The sequence below is a fragment of the Anolis sagrei genome, chromosome 4, assembly GCF_037176765.1.
Source record: "Anolis sagrei isolate rAnoSag1 chromosome 4, rAnoSag1.mat, whole genome shotgun sequence".
NCBI lineage: Eukaryota > Metazoa > Chordata > Lepidosauria > Squamata > Dactyloidae > Anolis > Anolis sagrei.
The window spans coordinates 172596549-172615151 of record NC_090024.1 but is presented as its reverse complement, the minus strand read 5'-3'; the positions used below and the strand labels follow the sequence as shown (position 1 = coordinate 172615151).

Below are 18603 nucleotides of genomic sequence, written 5' to 3'. Positions count from 1 at the left end.
CAACCTTAAGATGACCCTATCAGCATTTTTGTTTGTTTGTTTGTTTTTGTGCCAAGATTTATTTAGAGGGGATTTGCCAGTGCTTTCCAATGAAGCCGAGAAGCGGTGATTTTTTCAAGATCACCCAATGGATTTCCATGCTTGAATGGGCATTTGAACTCTACTCTCCAGCACTGTTGTCCAGTGCTCAAGCCATGATACCACACTGGCTCTGGCAATAGATGATAGGGAACATTTTCAGTTGAAACAGTAGGCTTTCTTCCAAGTTTTCCCTTGGATTGAAACCAGTTTAATGAAACTTAACATTAACTAATTGCATCACAATGTATGCCTCCCCTTGTTTAATGTTACATGTTACTGAAAGTACAGCCTGATGCAGGGGTTCTCAAACTTTTTCAGAGCCCCTTTTGAAGCAAAAGTTTTTGTGGAGCCTCAAGACATGTTACTATATTATATTATATTAATCTCAGGTATGGGCCAGGCCAGTGGCAGATGGATGGAGAGTGTGAACTAATTCACACAGTGTATACAAAAGGAAAGAACAATACTATGTTTAAAATGAAGAACAATTTTAAATAACAAACTTTACAGCATTTCAGTGGAAAACCCCAAAGGGCATCCAGTTTAACCCCTTTGCCATGCAGAAAAACACAATCAAAGCACCTCCTGAGTGGTGGGAGGGAAATAGGATTTTGGAAGCAAAGAAAAAGCAGAAGTGGAGTCTGGGCAGTGAGAAAAAGAGTTTGGGTCATGAGGGAGTTGAGGAACAGGTCATTCCTTTGGGTGGATGCTGCTGCTGCTTTTTCCAGCAGCTCAAAACTTTAATTTACCTGCATTTCTCAGGATGAGGAAAGAGGAGGAGACAGGAAGCAGCATTGGGGCTGTGGAACCCCTCACAATCATCCGCAAAGCCCCAAGAGCTTCACGGAGCACAGTTTGAGAACTCCTGGCCTGATGTAATTCAGTGCATAACTTTTTAGCACTGTTTTTTTTAATCCAGTATGAATACATTTACTTTCATATTAAGAACTCCACAAACCTTCAAATGGGGAGATCATAACCATTTCAAATATTACAATGGATTTGGATGAATGTTGAGTTTTGGGTTCAAAGTCTAACAACGTGAACAAGTAGTTCTCATTCTAGTGAGGAAGAGCAGAGCTTTCCGCCATCTTAGGAGAACTTCCCGTCGCCGCTGCCATGTTCTCCATTGCGCCGCTAGTGAGGCTGAACCCATTCCACGCTCCTCATCTGCAGCTGCAGCAGGAGGGCCTTGGGTTGAGGAAGCACCCAGCGGAGCCTGAGGAGGCCTCGTGTGCCCGGCGGAGCGTGGCAGCCACATCCGCAGAGGAATAAAATTGTGAATATGGATCGCTCAAGTTTTATGCTCTGTGGCTTTGGAGATATCCTAAGTTGTGGTCTGACCCACACAGCAGTCGTACCTTTGGATTTAGTGAAGTGCCGTATTCAGGTGGATCCACAAAAATATAAGAGCATATTCAATGGATTTTCAGTTACTGTCAAAGAAGATGGTGTTGTAGGGGACCCCCTGCTTGGGGTCCTAGCTGAGTTTATCGCATAGGGCAGCAAATGAAGTGCGTCCAGCTTCCAGAGGTAAAGCAAATCTCATTTATTTTCTTCACGGCTGTGGAGAGACGAACAAGTCAGAAACAACACAGTGTTTCATTCAAAGTGGTTGTCGCATCCACCATCCTAAAAGTGGGGCTTCGTATACCATTTAACAAACATCTTAAACAATGAGATTAGGCAAAAGGTCAAACATGCTATACCTGGTTATACATTAAAGTTTCCTACTTTTGCTGGTTCTACATTCCTTAAATTAAGCAATAAGGATGTGAATGAAAGGTCATATAGGCAGAGAAGCTATGTGTCACTCCTTCCAGTATGGGAGGGGGACTTCTGTTTCCCCTCAATCTTTGGTTTATGTTGACCTATTAAGTTTGACCTCTGTTATTCTGCTGACCACGTCCAGTTGCTCTTTCCTTATTCTGCAGGTTTTCTGTGATACGTGACTCTAGCTCCGCTGTCACTCTGTAACTTGTAACTGACCCTTTGCTTTGCCAAACAGCAGGAAATGCCTATTTTCTACTCTTATCTTAGTTTGCCAAAGTACTTATCTCATTTGCCTGCTTTGAATCTGCCTGCTTTGAAAAGGGGAAAGCTTACTGTCTCATGTAAAACGCTTCTATAGTATAGATTTTTAGATTGATCCAACTTTAGAATTATTAGTTATTAGGATTTTCAGGCTTAGCTTCCTTCAATTGGATATCCCATGCAAGGACTCTGCAAATTTGGTTTCTATGAAATGTTCAAAATCCTGTATGGAAACATATTAGGAGAGGAAAATACATACTTGTGGCGTACATCACTGTACTTGGCTGCATCTGCCAGTGCAGAGTTCTTTGCTGATATTGCTTTGGCTCCAATGGAAGCTGCTAAGGTTCGCATTCAAACGCAGCCTGGGTATGCTAATACATTGCGGCAAGCAGCTCCGAAAATGTTTGCAGAAGGTATTTGGGCTTTCTACAAAGACGTTGCGCCATTACGGATGAGGCAAATTCCATATACAATGATGAAGTTGCCTGCTTTGAACTAACTGTAGAAGCTGTTTACAAACATGTTGTCCCCAAAGCAAGGAGTGAATGTTCCAAAGGAGAACAGCTGGTTGTAACATTTGTAGCAGGCTATATTGCTGGTGTCTTCTGTGCCATTGTCTCACATCCTGCTAATTCTGTGGGATCTGTGCTGAATAAAGAAAAGAGCAGTACAGCTCTGAAAGTGCTGAAGAGGCTGAGAATTAAAGGTGTATGGAAGGGGCTGTTTGCACATATTATTATGATTGTCACCCTGACAGCACTGCAGTGGTTCATCTATGATTCCGTGAAGGTATATTTCAGGCTTCCTTGTCCACCTCCACCTGAGATGACAGAATCTCTGAAGAAAAAACTTGGGTTTACAGAGTACATTGATCATGGACGCAATAATAGCAAAACATCATGAAACTTTTTTCCACTTGGTAACGTAGAAGACTAAAATTTTATTGGCTCAGGCTGCAGTGTTGTCACCATTCTAGTGCTGCTTGGTTCCTATGAGAATAAAAAAAGAAACACTTTCTTTGTCTCATTCATATTCTTTCTGAAGATAAAGATAAGAAAAATAAGTACGGTACTTGGTGACCAATAAAATTCTACAGAAATCAAGTTGGATCTCCTTAGTTGAAAGGTGTTTCAGTCAATGTATGAAACAATATGAGTTGGCAAATCTAGAACAGCTTGATTCCATCAGATGCTTGTTCCAGACAAAAGTGTATATAGACCAGAATTCCTGACATATTGAAAATGGCACAACATGTAATTTGATGAATGTTTTACTTGATAGACCATAAATAGACAAAAGACACTCTGATGTAATCTTAAAGCCTTATCCCTGCATGTTGAAGATAAACAGGTCTATCAATGATTAATCTTCCCCATCTAGTTCTCTTTACTTCAGCGGTAGCCTGGAATTCTGCTTTGCACAACTTAGCAGCTTCTCATTCCAGCAATATGTTCAGAGTCAGAAGATTGGTGCAAAAGACTTGGCTTCTTTTGCAAGTGTGCCTGTCTACTGCAGTGGGTAAACTTTTTATGATCTTGTTCCCAGCGGCAGCTAAGAGACATATATTGAAACAGAATGAGAGGAATGACATGGAAAGGAACCCTAATTTTGTCTATGAAAACTGGGGTCCAACTTTCTTCAGCTTCCAATACTTACTCTTTGTATTAAATGTAAAGTGGAAGAGGCTTGAAGACAAAGCATTTCAAGGTTGTCCTGCACCCAACACCCCTGTGGTAGATTTTGAAGGGAAAATTCATCGCATCCTGGACTTCATGCAAGGTAAATTTTAAAATGATGGGGATTTTTGAAAGTTTGTTATATCATTAGAACACGATCTGAACTGGTTTCTAAATCCACTTCAGAACATGCTGAGCTTGAATTTCAGCCATGATTACACAACCCATGATCTCTCAATTTAGAACCAAAATGTATCAAAACTAGTGTGGACTGTTAGAAACCATCTTAAACAATTATCTCTGTTTTGTGTGAGGGGCATTATACCCCCATTTTCACCCATATATGATGAACTGGGAAAAATATTTTTCATAAATAACAGTGTATTTTGGTCCTTTAAATGTTTTGGTCATTTAAATGTTTATTCTTATAATTTGCTGTCAGATCTCTGGAGAAAGCAATGGGAAACATTTATATCTGGCAATACCACAATCCTAAACACATTCAAGTATGAATGTAACTTATTCCCAGGTAAATCTAAGAAGGATAACAGCTTGAACCTAAGATTTATTCAATTAAACATAAATGTGAATGGAATAACTCCTCTAAAGATATATATCTGTTAAAATTCTAGTGCATAAAATTGTGCAGGGAGAGATAAAAACAAAGTGTACTTTGCCCTTTCCAGCAGTCATGAATCATTAAACTAGTCTTTTCAGTAGGTAAGATGTACTATTTGTAAAATATACACAAAAACTTGCATGCGCACGATACTTAAGCATATTCAGATGCTGTCATTGATGCTGGAAACAGAACACCAAAAAAGCAAGAATGATATAACTTCAGAAATCAAAGGGAATGCTCTAGATCGGGGCTTCTTAAACTTTTTTTCCACTCCTACCCTTTTCTTCTTGAGAAATGTTTACATGACCCCAGGTATATAGGTAAGGTACATAACGTTAAGGATAAAAATCAAACATTTACTGATAATAGGTTGATTTTCCTTTTTATGAAGTACAGCTGAAGCATATTCTGCAGAGTTCAGCATAAACACTGTTATGTTGTTGCCAACAGATTTGTGTAACTGTCTAGGTGGCATTCAGAAACCTTTTACTGTTGCCAAATTTTTCATGACCTGATTTGGGGTCAGAACCCACAGTTTAAGATGCACTACTCTAGATGTAATTAATCTTAATTTCACAAACTTCTCCATGATATTCTTGCAGACAAGATAATTGTGCTGATTATTTATTTATTTATTTACTTCATTTATATACCGTTTTTCTCAGCCCTTGGGCGACTCAAAGCGGTTTACACCCTGTCTTTTCCCAGCCTGGGACTCAAGGTGAATTACAAAAGTTAAAACATGTTCAGCAAAAAGTTTTATGACACACAAAAATTAAAAACAAAAGCATAATAGGTTGTTGTAGGTTTTTCGAGCTGTATGGCCATGTTCTAGAAGCATTGTCTCCTGACGTTTCAACTGCATCTGTGACAAGCATCCTCAGACCTCACAACCTCTGAGGATGCCTGCTACAGATGCAGGCAAAATGTCAGGAGAGAATGCTTCTAGAACATGGCCAACCCAGTGATTCCGGCCATGAAAGCCTTCGACAATACAAAAGCATAACAGTTGAGGATGTAAATAAAACTAGAATACATGAAAGTGGTCATCCCGAACACAAAAAGCTTCATTCTGCCTACATAAGAATAGCAAGGAGGTCACCAGTCTACCTTACCTAGAATGGTAGTTGCAGAGCTGGAAATAGCCCCCCAAAAGGCCCCCTCTTCTAGTTCCACCAGATAAGTATGGCAAGACAGAGAGAAAGCCCTCCTCAGACCTCAAGATGTTGACAGGAATACAGGGTTCACAATAGTATATTTAGGTAGATTTGTAACTGGTTAATGGATCAAACCCAAAGAATGATCCCCATTATGCACAGATCTGATCATCGTAGTAAGATGGCATAGAGTTCCTTCCTAGACTTACTGGTGTTCAGCCTCTTTATAAATATCTTGACAATGAGATAAAGGGGAAGATCAAACACCAGATTAGGAGGAATTGTTAATATCGCAGAGAATAGAATTCAGATTCAAAATGACCTTAACAGATTTGAGGACAATAATTCACACAATTATTTTAGGAGACTATAGTTTAAATCCCTGCTTGGCAAGGGAAAGCCACTGGGTGACCTTAGGGAAGTTGTATGTGAGTCTCATCCGCAAAGGCCTCTGCTCTTGGCCCTATGGAGGCCATGAACAAACGGCATTAAAACGCAGGTAATAAAATTTCAAACCCATTAGAAGCAACTAATTTAATTTTAACATGTTATAATGTCATTTTCATAAGACAGCCCTAATAAAATTGCAAGATTTTGTGAGTGATCTTAGCCCCAGAAACTATCTATCTGGAATCACATATGCTCTTTCTAACACACCATTCAGAAGCAATAGTGCATCTATTTCCAGGTTTCAGCGGCTAGATTGTTAACTGGGGCAAGTTACAGAGAGCGGTCAACCTTCCTGTTTAAACAGCTCCACTGGCTGCCAATAAGTTTCCAGTCCCAATACAAGATGCAGGTTATCACCTATAAAGCTCTAAACAGTTCTGGACCTGCCTATCTGTGTGACCGCCTCTTCCCTTTCGAGCCCATGTGGTCCTTAAGATCTTACTCTCCCGCTCCCGTCCCCATCTCACGCATGGTTGGTGGGGACGAGAGAGAGGGCATTCTCGGTGGTGGCCCCCATCTCTGGAACTCCCTCCCCAGGGAGATTAGGCTGGCACCCTCCCTAGCCACATTCCGTCGTGCTTTCGATCGACGACTCCTATGACAAATGGCCTGTATCATGACTTGAATTGTCATTCAACCCGATGTCCTATATTATATTAACTGATCCTGTTAATTTGCTCTCTTTCCATGATTTTTCCTATGCCATTATACATTGTCATCTACCTTACTAAACCACTTTATCCCTTAACTAGTTCACATAGTGATTTTCCTCCCCCACCTCCAAAATTAGTCTGCTGCTATTGTTGTTGTAAGCTATTTGTTTTATGCTGTTTTAATGCTGTTTTAATTGTTATTGCTTTATTTTAATTGTATTCTGCCTGGGCTTGGGCCCCATGTAAGCCACCCCGAGTCCCTTCGGGGAGATGGAGGCGGGGTAGAAAAATAAAGTTCTTCTTCTTCTTCCTACTTTTAAATTTTTTGTACAAGAAGAACAAATATGGAAGCGGACAGAAAACATAGGAGAGTTACAAACAGAAGACTAATATTCTAGGCATACCCAAAAACTTATTTAAATGAATTTCTTTGCTGGAAACACCCCTGACCTCTGGAACGTTTACATTTTATGCGGTTTATATGATCAAATCTTATCTTCCAATGTATAGAGGAATGTGTTAGACTTACTCATGTTACTTTTTGTATCCTCTCACTTCAAAAACTGCTTTGTCTTTTGCAGATAACAGGCCTTTGGTCCTAGCATTTGGAAGCTGTACCTGACCTTCATTTATGTTCAGATTTGGAGAGTTCAAGAAGCTTATAGAAGATTTCAGTTTTGCAGCAGATTTCCTTGTGGTCTACATTGAAGAAGCCCATGCCTCAGGTGAAGCATAGTTGCTGCAGCTCTGCACAGTACATAAAGCATATAAACTACAGCAGTCCTTCCACATTTGTGGGAATTAGGGGCAGCATCCCCATGAAACTGGAAAACTCCAAAAGCTAGTAGTATTTTTCCCGAGGAAATACTTCTCTAAGCATTTGTGAGTTCTCTAGCATGAATTTATGGTCAGCCTCTGCCATAATGTGATCAGAGTCTTGCTGTAGAACCTACAAATGCCTACAGATAACAATCTTTTCTGTTTTGTATAGGGCAGTTGCACAGGTGGTGGTAGTCATTCCTCCACATCTGCAGGTTAAGAATTTGTGAATCACATTATTTACCACCACCTCTATTGCTCCTTTTAATGCTACTAAACATGAAGGTTTTCCTTTATCCTCACCTCTGCCAGCAATGTGAGGATTTCCTGTCCCAACACTGTGGTCTCTTACTGTGGGAATCCTCCTTGATGCCTTTGTGACTCCTATATGGGATTATGGGATTTTATTTCATTTTCCACCAGATAACACCACCCTTTATTAACTGCTGCCTCCACAGGCATCATGTCTGAACTCAGAGTTTGCAATATGTAGGGTTCTGAGGTTCAAGTATATAATAGAGAAATGCCTTACAAAACTGAAAGCAAACAGAGCATCACAGATACAGGATGTCCATCTGTCAGAGTTTTGATTTTGTGCTCCCATCTGATGGGGTGGGGGGGGGGGGGTTGGACTGGCTAGCCCTTGTGGTCTTTTCAAAATCTACGATTTTAGATGGCTTAATTAATACATATATCTTGACTGAACTCATTCTAACATACAGATCCCATTCTTTCTCATATCCTAACTAACTCTAGTTATCTCTGACCTCTCCTAACCACTGAGAATCTTAAACCATGCTAATTTTTAATTTTAACAGACAACTGTCATTCCTGACCCTGTCAAATACCAGCCTTTTCAAAACCCCTTCAGACATTCCACCAATCACCACTCACTTCCACTGCATTCTCTCACCTCTGCACGAGGAATCCTTACCTTAAAACATCTGCATAGTGCATACATACCTATATTATTTTAATAGCTTCTAAATGAAAAACCTGCTCCCCTAACAATTCCAGAAAATCATAACTAGGTTATGATCATGGTTAGTGGAGGAACAAATGTTGCTTAAACCTCTTCCATCCTCAATAGCCCAATGAGGATTGAGTGTTTGCTTTGCGGCTCCAGAATGCTGACTGGAAGGGGGAAACAAAGAAAATAGTGTGGGTTTGAACGTAATAGCTAGAATCCTATACTTTATTTGGTTTAATAAATGTAAATATGAAAACATGCTTTGTAATGTGTATAATAATACTCTTTCTTTTAGATGGGTGGGCTTTTAAGAACAATATTGTTATTAAAAGTCACAGAACTCTCCACGATCGTATGCAGGCTTCAGAGATCCTGCTAAAACAGTATCCCTTATGTTCAGTGGTCATGGACACTATGGAAAACTCAAGTAGCTCCAGCTATGCAGCTCTTCCAGAGAGACTTTATGTGCTTCAAGGGGGAAATATTGTCTATAAGGTAAAATGTGTTAAGTAATATTAAGTGGCTACAATCATGTATAGCTCTATGTGGATTGGGGAAGCTGCCAATTATATTGCCACAGAAAGATATAGAATTACTAAAGCACAGTTGAAATCTCTGGGCAACTTTTAATGTAATAATTTTGCTTCAGGATATGAGGACATAGCCTGATTCTTCTAATCCTACTCACTCTTCACAAGGCCCAGGATAGTGATGGTGGGACCTTCTGTGTATTTCCATGTAATGTCATTTGTCCTTTAGATTCCATAAGAAAAATAGTACCAATGGTCTACATGAGGAATTATAGTATTTGCATAATAAAAATTGAAAATAATAATGGCAGTATTGTATTTTCATAAAGCGTAGGAAAAAAAGTCCTTCTCTCTTTCAGTTTTTTCCTGGTTTCTCCCCTACACCCTTCACTCACTTCCCCAGAACTGTTCAGAAAAACATTGTATTTTTCCTTTTACAGGGTGGAGTGGGACCCTGGAATTACCGTCCACAGGAAGTCCGTGAAGTATTGGAAGAACTACTTTAAAGCTATGAAACAGCTGTTGTGGTGATCACATACATACATAGTCAATCCCTAGTCTGGTTAATTTTTAAAAGCATGAATACATCTTTGGGGGGACATTCGGAGGATAAAGCCTCATTAAATTGGAAAAAAGAGAACTAAGTGTTCACCAGTCAAGATTTGTCCATAGCTTTGGCTATTCAATACCAAATTAGGCATTGTATAGCTTTATTTATGTGGCTACCTACAAAATATCAGTCATCTTTGCCTAAGGAACATGTGTAAACAACAGTTGCACAATCAGCTGAGAAATAACTGTATGGAAACTTTTTTTATGTAGCACCTTATCTTCCCATAATGGGCAGCAGAATGATGAAATGTAATGCTTTGAATGTCTACTAGCACATAATGGCTTTCTGAACTGAACTGTTGTACTCATTGACTTCATTTTGTTTCTATTCATATTTATTTATGATAGTCATAGCTTAAAGCATGAAGAGCTATGGCCTGATTTGGAAAAAATATTGATAGAAACAGTATGCTAAACTACAATATATTAAAGACACTATCTCAACAGACTGAACTGGTTGTTTTTGACTACCTTTTAAAAAATATTTTGGTTGCAAGTCTACACATTACTATTTATTCAAATTTATCCCCATCTGTATAAATTTGAATAACAGTTATACAAGTTGCATTTCTGAAGGAGGAAAGGGGAAGACTTTTATTGTGTTGCAAGGTTATGTCAAAAATATATTACAATCATGCACAATTTGACAAAAGAAAACTGCTGATGTAAAAATATTAATCAAGTAGCCAATACCAGCCAATACCAGTAAGAGCCCCGCCTCTTATTGTAGAAAGAATTGATATTAGCAAGGATATCTAGTGTTATTTTAGGCACACCAGTGTTTGAATTCCTTCACTGAAATGACATTATTTTAAATTGCTAAACCACACATGTATACACCAAAGTATTGTTGAAGTTCTGTTTGTTTCAAAAGTAGTCATATAGTGTGAAAAGCTTATTTGAAACATCACACATCCAAAACCCATTTAGTTATGTAGTTTAATATAGGTGGAACAAGTCGCATAGTTATTTGGATTTGGACCATGTATAAAATACAATACTTCCAGGACAATTGTTCCCTGAACTTTAAACTACCGTACTATGAAAATTCTGCAAAGAGGACTTGGTTTATCTGTTTACATTACAACTTATTTGAAACAAAGCATATATTTTATGCGTGTTTCATAACTGTGGCACACAAGGAACAAAATGCTGGACTGCAGAATTCATCTTCACACAGTTGAAATTTCAAATTAAGAGACAGTCAGAAATATTTCTGAAATAGGGCAAGTTGCATGTATGCAAGGGTTTTCCATTCATAAACTTAAACAATCCTTAAATCAGAAAACTAGTGATAGCTAGAAGTGGATCTGTGTTTACAAAAAACACACTATATTCTCTGCAGAAAGGAGTCCTATTTATTATACAAACAATACCTTAAAATGTGGAACAACAGAAAAATACTCAAATGAAAACAAATTATTATTTATAAAGCATATTGCAATGTTTGGATTACACAATCAATACAATGTTATTACTGTGTTGCAAAAAGCATATTTAACTTTGAAATAAAATATCAAGCTATTCCTTCCACTATTACCCTATGCACTGATACAAAAGCATCAAAAGCGGACAAAATTATGAATCGCAAATATGCGGCTTGCATATCGGGAAACTGTGAAAAGAAAAACAATCATATTAATATCAATGTTATAAAATTCCGAGCACAATTTAGTCACGTGAAAATATTTAATGTCCATTTCAATGGGGCTGGCTTAAGCATATTTTAAATTTTTGAGGATTCTGGTGCTATTATAAAAATGCTAAAGATGGAGAATACAATCTGCTACATCTGTCTGGTATTTTGAAACATGATGGTGGCCGGTATGACTGAGGTCTGTCATTAAACATTTCAAAAACCATTTTTAAGTTCCAAAAGACTGAGATGTCACAAATCATAAAAGGAACATTTTTGCACATAACAGAAGCTGCAATCCTAAATAAACTAGCTAAGAAGTAAATTCAGTTGAATTTGGAAAATATCATTTATGTCGGAGTAAATATACTTTTCGTATCACTGCATGTATCTAAAACAATCAAAAAAGCTACTCAAGGTAACAATCACCAATCCCCAATAGTAATTATCACCATTCCTTAATTTTACACATATAGGATAATCTACATTTTAGCTATCCAGTGTAATATATGGACATATAGCACAAACACAAAGATTTGCCTATACCAGGGGTTCTCAAAATTTTTCAACCACAGAGCCCTTTTTACAGAAAAAAGTTTATTGTGGAGCCCCAAGAAATGTTTATACATATTAATATATATTAGATATAATGTATATATATCAGGCATGGGCAAACTTTTTGACCAACTTAACAGTATTTCAGTGGAAAACCCCAGAGGCCATGTAGTCCAATCCCCATCTGCCACGCAAGAAAAGCACAATCAAAGCACCCCCTAAGTGGTGAGAGGGAAATAGGGTTTTAGAAGCAAGCAAGGCAAGAAGGAAAAGATCTGGGTGGTGATGAAAAAAAGGCTTTTGGGGGCAAGAGAAGGGAGGAAAAACGGCTTTTGAGGGCAAGGGAGAGGAGGAAAAAAGGCTTTTTGTGGCAAGGAAGGCCAGGGAAAAGGCCTTGGGCAGCAAAGGGGGCAGGAGGAAGAGTAGGAAAGAGGAGGGAAATCTTGGAAGAGAAGGAAGGAACCACGGAGCACACTTTGAGAACTGCTGCTTTACACAGTTCCATCCATTTTTTAAAAATTGGTGACACATTTCCCCCCTATTTATTGTATATATTGAATTGCAATATACTCACAGAGAATTCTTCAATTTGAAGCTCCCCTTCTGTAGACTGCAACTCTAGATTTAAAAATAAAAATAAAAAAGTGAATATATAACATACAGTTTGTCTTATAAATTTGAGAACTCAAGAGGAGAATAAAGCAATCTACTTATAGTGGAAAACTAAATGCTCAGTGAAATCTACAGGTGGTTTATCACTGGTTTCATTGAAGCGAGAATTTTAAAGGTATTTGCTTCTCCAGAAAGAATTTATTCAGATTTGAAAGGTTTCCTGTCAAAGTTCATTCCCTTACTTTTTTCATCAAGTGAGGAGCAATTAGGATTGGGATTTTTTTAACAGTAGCCCTATTTGCATGGGCAAACCTTTCCAAATGAGAACATGATGCACTGACTTTTTTATTATTAAGAAAACAGACATTATTTGGTCACTAAGTGCCCTTCCACACAGCCCTATATCCCAGAATATCAAGGCAGAAAATCCCACATTATCTGAGTGTGGATTCAGATAACCCAGTTGAAAGCAGATATTGTGAAATTTTCTGCCTTGACATTCTGGGATCTACAGCTGTATGGAAGGGCCCTCAGGCATTTTGTTTGCCAGAGAAAAATGTATTATATATATTTTATAACACTTTTTTTCTAAGTATAAAAAGTACTTCAAATTCATGGTTTGAATAATCATTACAAAGACCCTGTAAAGGATGTAAGGCTATCACCTAATTTGTTGAGACTCAGCATTCTGGCACCATACCTACTACTAGTAGTAGGAGAAGAAGAAGAAGTGATGCAGAAGCAGAGGAGAATCAGTGTCAGCTGAAACGTATTCGTGACATCTTTCTGGCTTCCAGTGATTCGGAAGACTTTGCAGGATTCGGCCCAGAGGAAACTATGGAAGCAGATTACAGGGGAGTAAAGAGAGTGGCCAGTGAGTCTGGCAGTGATAGTGACACTATGTCTAAGAGGCTTAAAGACACAGCAGATAATTCCAGTGCCAGTGAGGATGAGATGGAGGAGGCTTTAGACTGGACTCTGGTTCAGAACATTAGAGACATTTGCAATCAAACAACCTCCAGCGATGATTTTGAGGGTTTTCAGGATAACTGGAATGAGGGATCTTCTTGGCAGGATCAGGCATTAGAACAAAGGTGGCAAACTTGGCGTGGCTTAGATGCTTCAGCTGCTCAAGGAGAATCAGATGAGTCTAATGAATCCCAATCTTCTGATAGTGAATAAAATGTGCACATTGGGAACTGTTTCTTTGCAGACGACAAAGTGTTGTTATGTGTTGTTACTCTGCCTAATCTTGCTTGGATTCCCAGTATCCTGTTTCCCTGCCATGTTCCTTCGGACCTTGGAATCTCCGTTCGTGTTACGCCTGGCTACCTGACCTTGGAATTGACTGGACTACGTATTTGCCTATCGGACCTTGCTCTGAACCTTGTATTTCTTAGAGACTATTTTGCTTTGCATTTTGCTACAAGCTCTTGTATCTCCTGTTTATTTTTGGCTGCTATTCAAGCCTGCTAGATATCCGGATTATCTACTGTTTATGTTCTTGCCTGAAAACACCTTTTGAACTGCCTTCACTGCTGTTAAAGTGCCTCATTAAGTTTGTTATTCATTAAAAGACTGTTATTTTACATCTCAATTGCTGTTTGAGACAATCTGTGTCCTTGGGTCACGACATAATTGTTACATGAATGAAATAATAAACTAGCAATTTAGGCCCCTTCCACACAGCTGAATAAAATCCCACATTTTCTGCTTTCAACTGGAATATATGACAGTATGGACTCAGATAACCCAGTTCAAAGCAGATATTATGGGCTTTATTTATTTATTTATTTATTTAAAACATTTCTATTTTGCCCTTCTCACCCAGAAGGGGACTTAGCGCGAACACAACATACAAACAGGAAACATTCAGTGCCGGGACATAAATAGATCAAACACATACACAAACATTAAAATCATTTATCTCAACATTAAAATCCATTGTTGAAAACCATCTGTATGTCTGTGTGGAAGGGCCCTTAGTTAATTAGTGTAAGAGGCATCCACCCTTACACTACAAAAGATGTGAATTAGTTGCTGGTTCCTATTCTTACACAAGTGAGTGACTGCTCCAATCCACTGACAACCTATTCCTACATATGCACACTAATTCAATCTGAGTTTGATCAAATTCAATAAAAAAATTGTCCAATAAGTACATATGACTGCCATTTAAGGTCTACATTCAATTGTTAATGCCGATTAGAGAATATACCTCAAATTACTGAAAAAATATGTAATTCCATCTGTTAAACAAGTCTACTCCATTTGGGAATGACAAGTAGAATAAAGCCCTAATGTATTTATATATTATATCATGACCTATTTAACCTTAGCTATTATATTAAGTACAATTACCTTTTTGAATGCAGAGTTCAAAATCAATTGGATCTTTGGACATGCTTTTTTCAATCCGCAATGTCTGCACTAGAGATAGCAATTTAAAAAATTCTCAGTTATAACATCAGTTGTCTTGCTCTTTTTAAAATCAATTACAAAATAGTATTTACAGAAGACTAAATTCTCACAATTCGTGAAAATATGAGCTACAAAACTATTAAATAACATAATCTGAGGGTTCACCTACATTGTAGAACGAATGCAGTTTGATGCCATTTTAACTACCATGGCTCAATGATACGGAACCTTGGGATTTGTAGTTTTAGAAGGACTTTAGCCTTTTCTGCCAAAGAGAATTGGGGCCTCACCAAATCCCATTTTCAGGTATACTTTACTTATGTATGTTGATATCACATGCAAAGAAAATCACTGAATTTAAATAACAAGGACACATACCTATGGCCACTGACTAGATCCTTTCGATAAACTATATTTTACAGCAAGAATTATTTTGACTTTCAGTTATGATTATTTTTGGGTATTAAATTAGCTATAAAAATTTACAAATATAGTTGTCAGGGCCTACATTATCCATTAACTTATGAAAATGGGAGCTGTTTCTCACAGTATAATTAAAACACAAAAGCTCATTTCCTGAAATAAAGGTAACTATATTCTAGAAGTATAAAGCAAATCCAATACATATCGTAGATATGACACTAAATCTAGCCGTGTACTATAACTTACCTAAATAGCACTGGATTGTGAGCTTGTTTATGGTTACACATTTATTTAAAGAAATAATAAATTCTTGTGGAAACATTCCAGTTGTCATCCAAAATGTGTCAGATCGTCTATTAAAACAAAGTGATGAAAATATTACAATGTTAGATGTGTATTTGCAGACATAACTGCCACACAGAAAGTTAATCACATTTAGAAAAATAAAGATATCCAACATACCATTTTACAATTTATACCTTGTGGGTAACTTTGTGTGTTCTTCTGGTGAAAGTACCATAAGTAGGCTGAAAGATTTTAATCAAAAAAAATAGTGTGAAGGAAGAGGCAGGTTTTCAGACCAGTGTACAACAAATGACCCTCATCCAGTGCTACACCAGTTGCATCAGTTATAATTCGCTTTTTAAAAACTTAATATGGATCTCCCTCATGGGAATGCTGAAGGATGCAGAGTAAGGTTTACAAATATAAAAGAATGTTTACGTCTGGGCAAAAAACCCTACAAATAATAAAGTTATTATGCAAGTAATTCTATTGCCCCATCTATGCCGCCATAGAATGGAGTTTGAAACTGTGTTATATGGTCAATATAGACTCATATAATACTGTTCAATGAGGTTAAAGTAAACGGCATAAGATGAGTCTATTGACAATGTAATACAGCTTCAAACTGCATTATATGGCAGTGTAGATTGGGCCTATGACTATTTACTAACAAACATGTCAAGTGACTAAATTGGGACTTATCCCTATCTATTTAGGAACTGGCAGAAACTGGGTATCCCTTGCCTAAGAAAACCCTATGAAATTAATGAGGCTGCTGTAAGTCAACAGGCAACTTGAAGGCACATATACACACAAAACCATGCATAGGATAAGAGTTTTAGCTAGCCAGGATCATCACCTTGAAAATCCTTGTGGGCTGGAAGGTGATACAGAAATACAATAAATAAATACACAAACAAAATGTTTATGCAATTTACTTCCTTGAAATAATTTGTATAGATATTGCTCTGACATAAACATATACTACACTTGAGCTTAGCCAAAAGGCCAAGAAGCGATATATGTATGTTGTATGTTGTATTTGCACTGTCTGTTTTGATAAGGCCAACTGGCTAATCAATAAAAATTGTTGTTGTTGACATACACACACACACATATATTAGTATGATAGCTAATAACGTGTCTCCAATCCACACTGAATAGAATTAAGAGTTATTTCATTTTAACTGTACACAGATAATGTCTTTAACCAATAAATACTTTTTTGTGTGCAAAGTAATCTTCTGATGTTTATTTCTATGGTGGCTAATAACCCTATCCCATGTATGTCTAAATCCCACTGTGTTTACTGCATCTTATTCTCAGGTAATTGGGACTGCAACCAAAACCTATAATATATAAGTGAGATGATTTAATATTAATAAAATTATTGTTAATGATAATATACATTATATTTATATATCAATCTATATACTGTACACCTATATAATACATAAACATGTATTATTGTATGTATTGATGCAGGTAAAGCCTCAGATTATGTTATTTAATAGCTATGTAGCATTACAAAACAGGATATTTGAAAAAAAGAGACTTTAGAGCTGGCATGGGCAAACTTTGGCCCTCCAGGCCTACTGGCTGTTAGGAACTATGGGAGTTGAAGTCCAATACACCTGGAGGGAAGAAGTTTGCCCATGCCTGCATTAGGGAGAGGGAACTGTTTCTCTGTTTGCAACGTTAAGCCGCAACATTGAAAAAAGACTGTCTAAAAGGAAGTCTGCACTATTTCCAAAGTGACCACAATAACTTAACTTACTAGGGTAACAATAACATTGACAAAAACTAACTATATATTATGGGGACAGCATAAAATCTTGAGTAAAGAAGATACGTATTTGGAATTGAAGTTTGAGGATACAAAAATTCAGCCTCAGAGGAAGGCACGGCCAAGGAAACCCTGTGATAGGGTCACAATACGTCAGACAATCAGGGCCAGCTAACATATCCCAACAAAGGATTCCCCCAGGCAGCAATCAGCCAGGCTTTGAAGTTGCAAGGCCATTCAATACTAATCAAGGTGGCCAATTACAATATTCACACTTGCCTCAACCAGACAAGTTCTTTTTCCCACCCTGGACATTCCACAACCTCGGAGGATGCCTGCCATAGATGCAGGCGAAACGTCAGGAGAGAATGCTTCTGGAACATGGCCACACAGCCCGGAAAATTCGCAGCAACCTTGTCAGGCATTTTCTGAATTGAGGGCACACAGCAAACAACTTCTGCTCAGGTTCGAAGCTTACCCGTCAATGATATTTTCTGGAGGGAATTTTTCATCACTGGACGTGGCCAGAACCACTTCGGCTCCTTCCGAGCGGAGGCCATAATCTGTGAACTTCATCCCTTCCTCCTCTCGCTCTTCATACAGGTTTGCCCAGAGAGAGTCCCTCGCTTTTAAGACATCCTGCCTGAGAGTTGCTCGGTTGCTTAGCAACCCTTGCGGGACCGGAAAGGGAGGACAGGAAGAGGCGGGACTATCAGGTGAATCTCTCTCAAGTTGCGGAAGAGGACTTCCGGTCTGCGCCTCCTAAAGGGAAAGGGGCTTCTCATCGCAGGAAATGACGGAAGGAGCCGGTGCTCTGGTGGGCGTGGCTCTGGTTTCCCCCAAACACAAACATCTACATAATGAATCTGTAAAGCAGAGAGGTTGTGTTTTTTTCTAACTCGTTTGTGGCGGATTGGATGCGGTTATCTATCGCAGTCCTGCACATCTCTACTTAGGCCCCCTTCTGCACAGCCATATAATCCAGATTATCAAATCAGAGAATCCACATCATCTGCTTTGAACTGGATTATATGTGGCTACACTGCCATATAATCCGGTTCAAAGCAGATAATTGGATTTTTTTTGTGCCCCTTCCACACAGCTGTATAAAATCCAAATTGAACTGGATTATATGGTAATGTGGACTCAGATAACCCACTTCAAAGCAGATATTCTGTATTACCTGCCTTGATATTCTAGGTTATATGGCTTTGTGGAAGGGTCCTTAGAATTAAGCCCCTGTCAGTTCAATAAAACGATGGGACCTTCCAGACAGGC

At 38.2% G+C, this 18603-nt stretch overlaps 2 protein-coding genes and 2 pseudogenes across 5 annotated transcripts; 2 read left to right on the top strand and 2 right to left on the bottom strand.

Moving 5' to 3' along the window:
* The first annotated feature begins 91 nt into the window (after positions 1-91).
* Positions 92-3021, top strand: LOC132773950 (solute carrier family 25 member 3-like; annotated as a pseudogene).
* Positions 1616-18088, bottom strand: IFT25 (intraflagellar transport 25). Of its 4 annotated transcripts, none has more exons than XM_060773543.2 (6): positions 17804-18087; positions 15734-15781; positions 15501-15607; positions 14772-14840; positions 12373-12416; positions 1616-3107 (listed from the first exon to the last, which is right to left on the bottom strand). In XM_060773543.2, exons 1-6 carry the CDS (start codon positions 17899-17901, stop codon positions 3051-3053), a joined length of 423 nt encoding a protein of 140 aa, XP_060629526.2. In that variant the 5' UTR covers positions 17902-18087; the 3' UTR covers positions 1616-3050. The 4 variants fall into 4 exon arrangements, with proteins under 4 accessions (XP_060629526.2, XP_060629525.2, XP_060629529.2 ...); XM_060773542.2 differs by lacking the exon at positions 1616-3107 and adding an exon at positions 10533-11222 and having other exon boundaries at positions 17804-18084; XM_060773546.2 differs by lacking the exons at positions 1616-3107; positions 14772-14840 and adding an exon at positions 10533-11222 and having other exon boundaries at positions 17804-18088.
* On the top strand, positions 3510-9914 carry DIO1 (iodothyronine deiodinase 1). Its single transcript, XM_060773548.2, has 4 exons — positions 3510-3897; positions 7258-7401; positions 8761-8960; positions 9436-9914. Exons 1-4 carry the CDS (start codon positions 3567-3569, stop codon positions 9499-9501), a joined length of 741 nt encoding a protein of 246 aa, XP_060629531.2. The 5' UTR covers positions 3510-3566; the 3' UTR covers positions 9502-9914.
* LOC132775253 (U2 spliceosomal RNA) lies at positions 16443-16559 on the bottom strand (annotated as a pseudogene).
* Positions 18089-18603: the final 515 nt, after the last annotated feature.

What these genes read in the sequence shown, in the direction of transcription:
- IFT25 (XM_060773542.2), bottom strand. Translation starts at nt 17,901, where the DNA reads ATGAAGTTCACAGATTATGGCCTCCGCTCGGAAGGAGCCGAAGTGGTT. An exon ending in CACAATCCAGTGCTATTTAG is followed by an intron (nt 14,841 to 15,500) that starts GTAAGTTATAGT and finishes TGCTATCTCTAG; the next exon opens with TGCAGACATTGCGGATTGAA. An exon ending in TTCAAATTGAAGAATTCTCT is followed by an intron (nt 11,223 to 12,372) that starts GTGAGTATATTG and finishes TTCTTTTCACAG; the next exon opens with TTTCCCGATATGCAAGCCGC.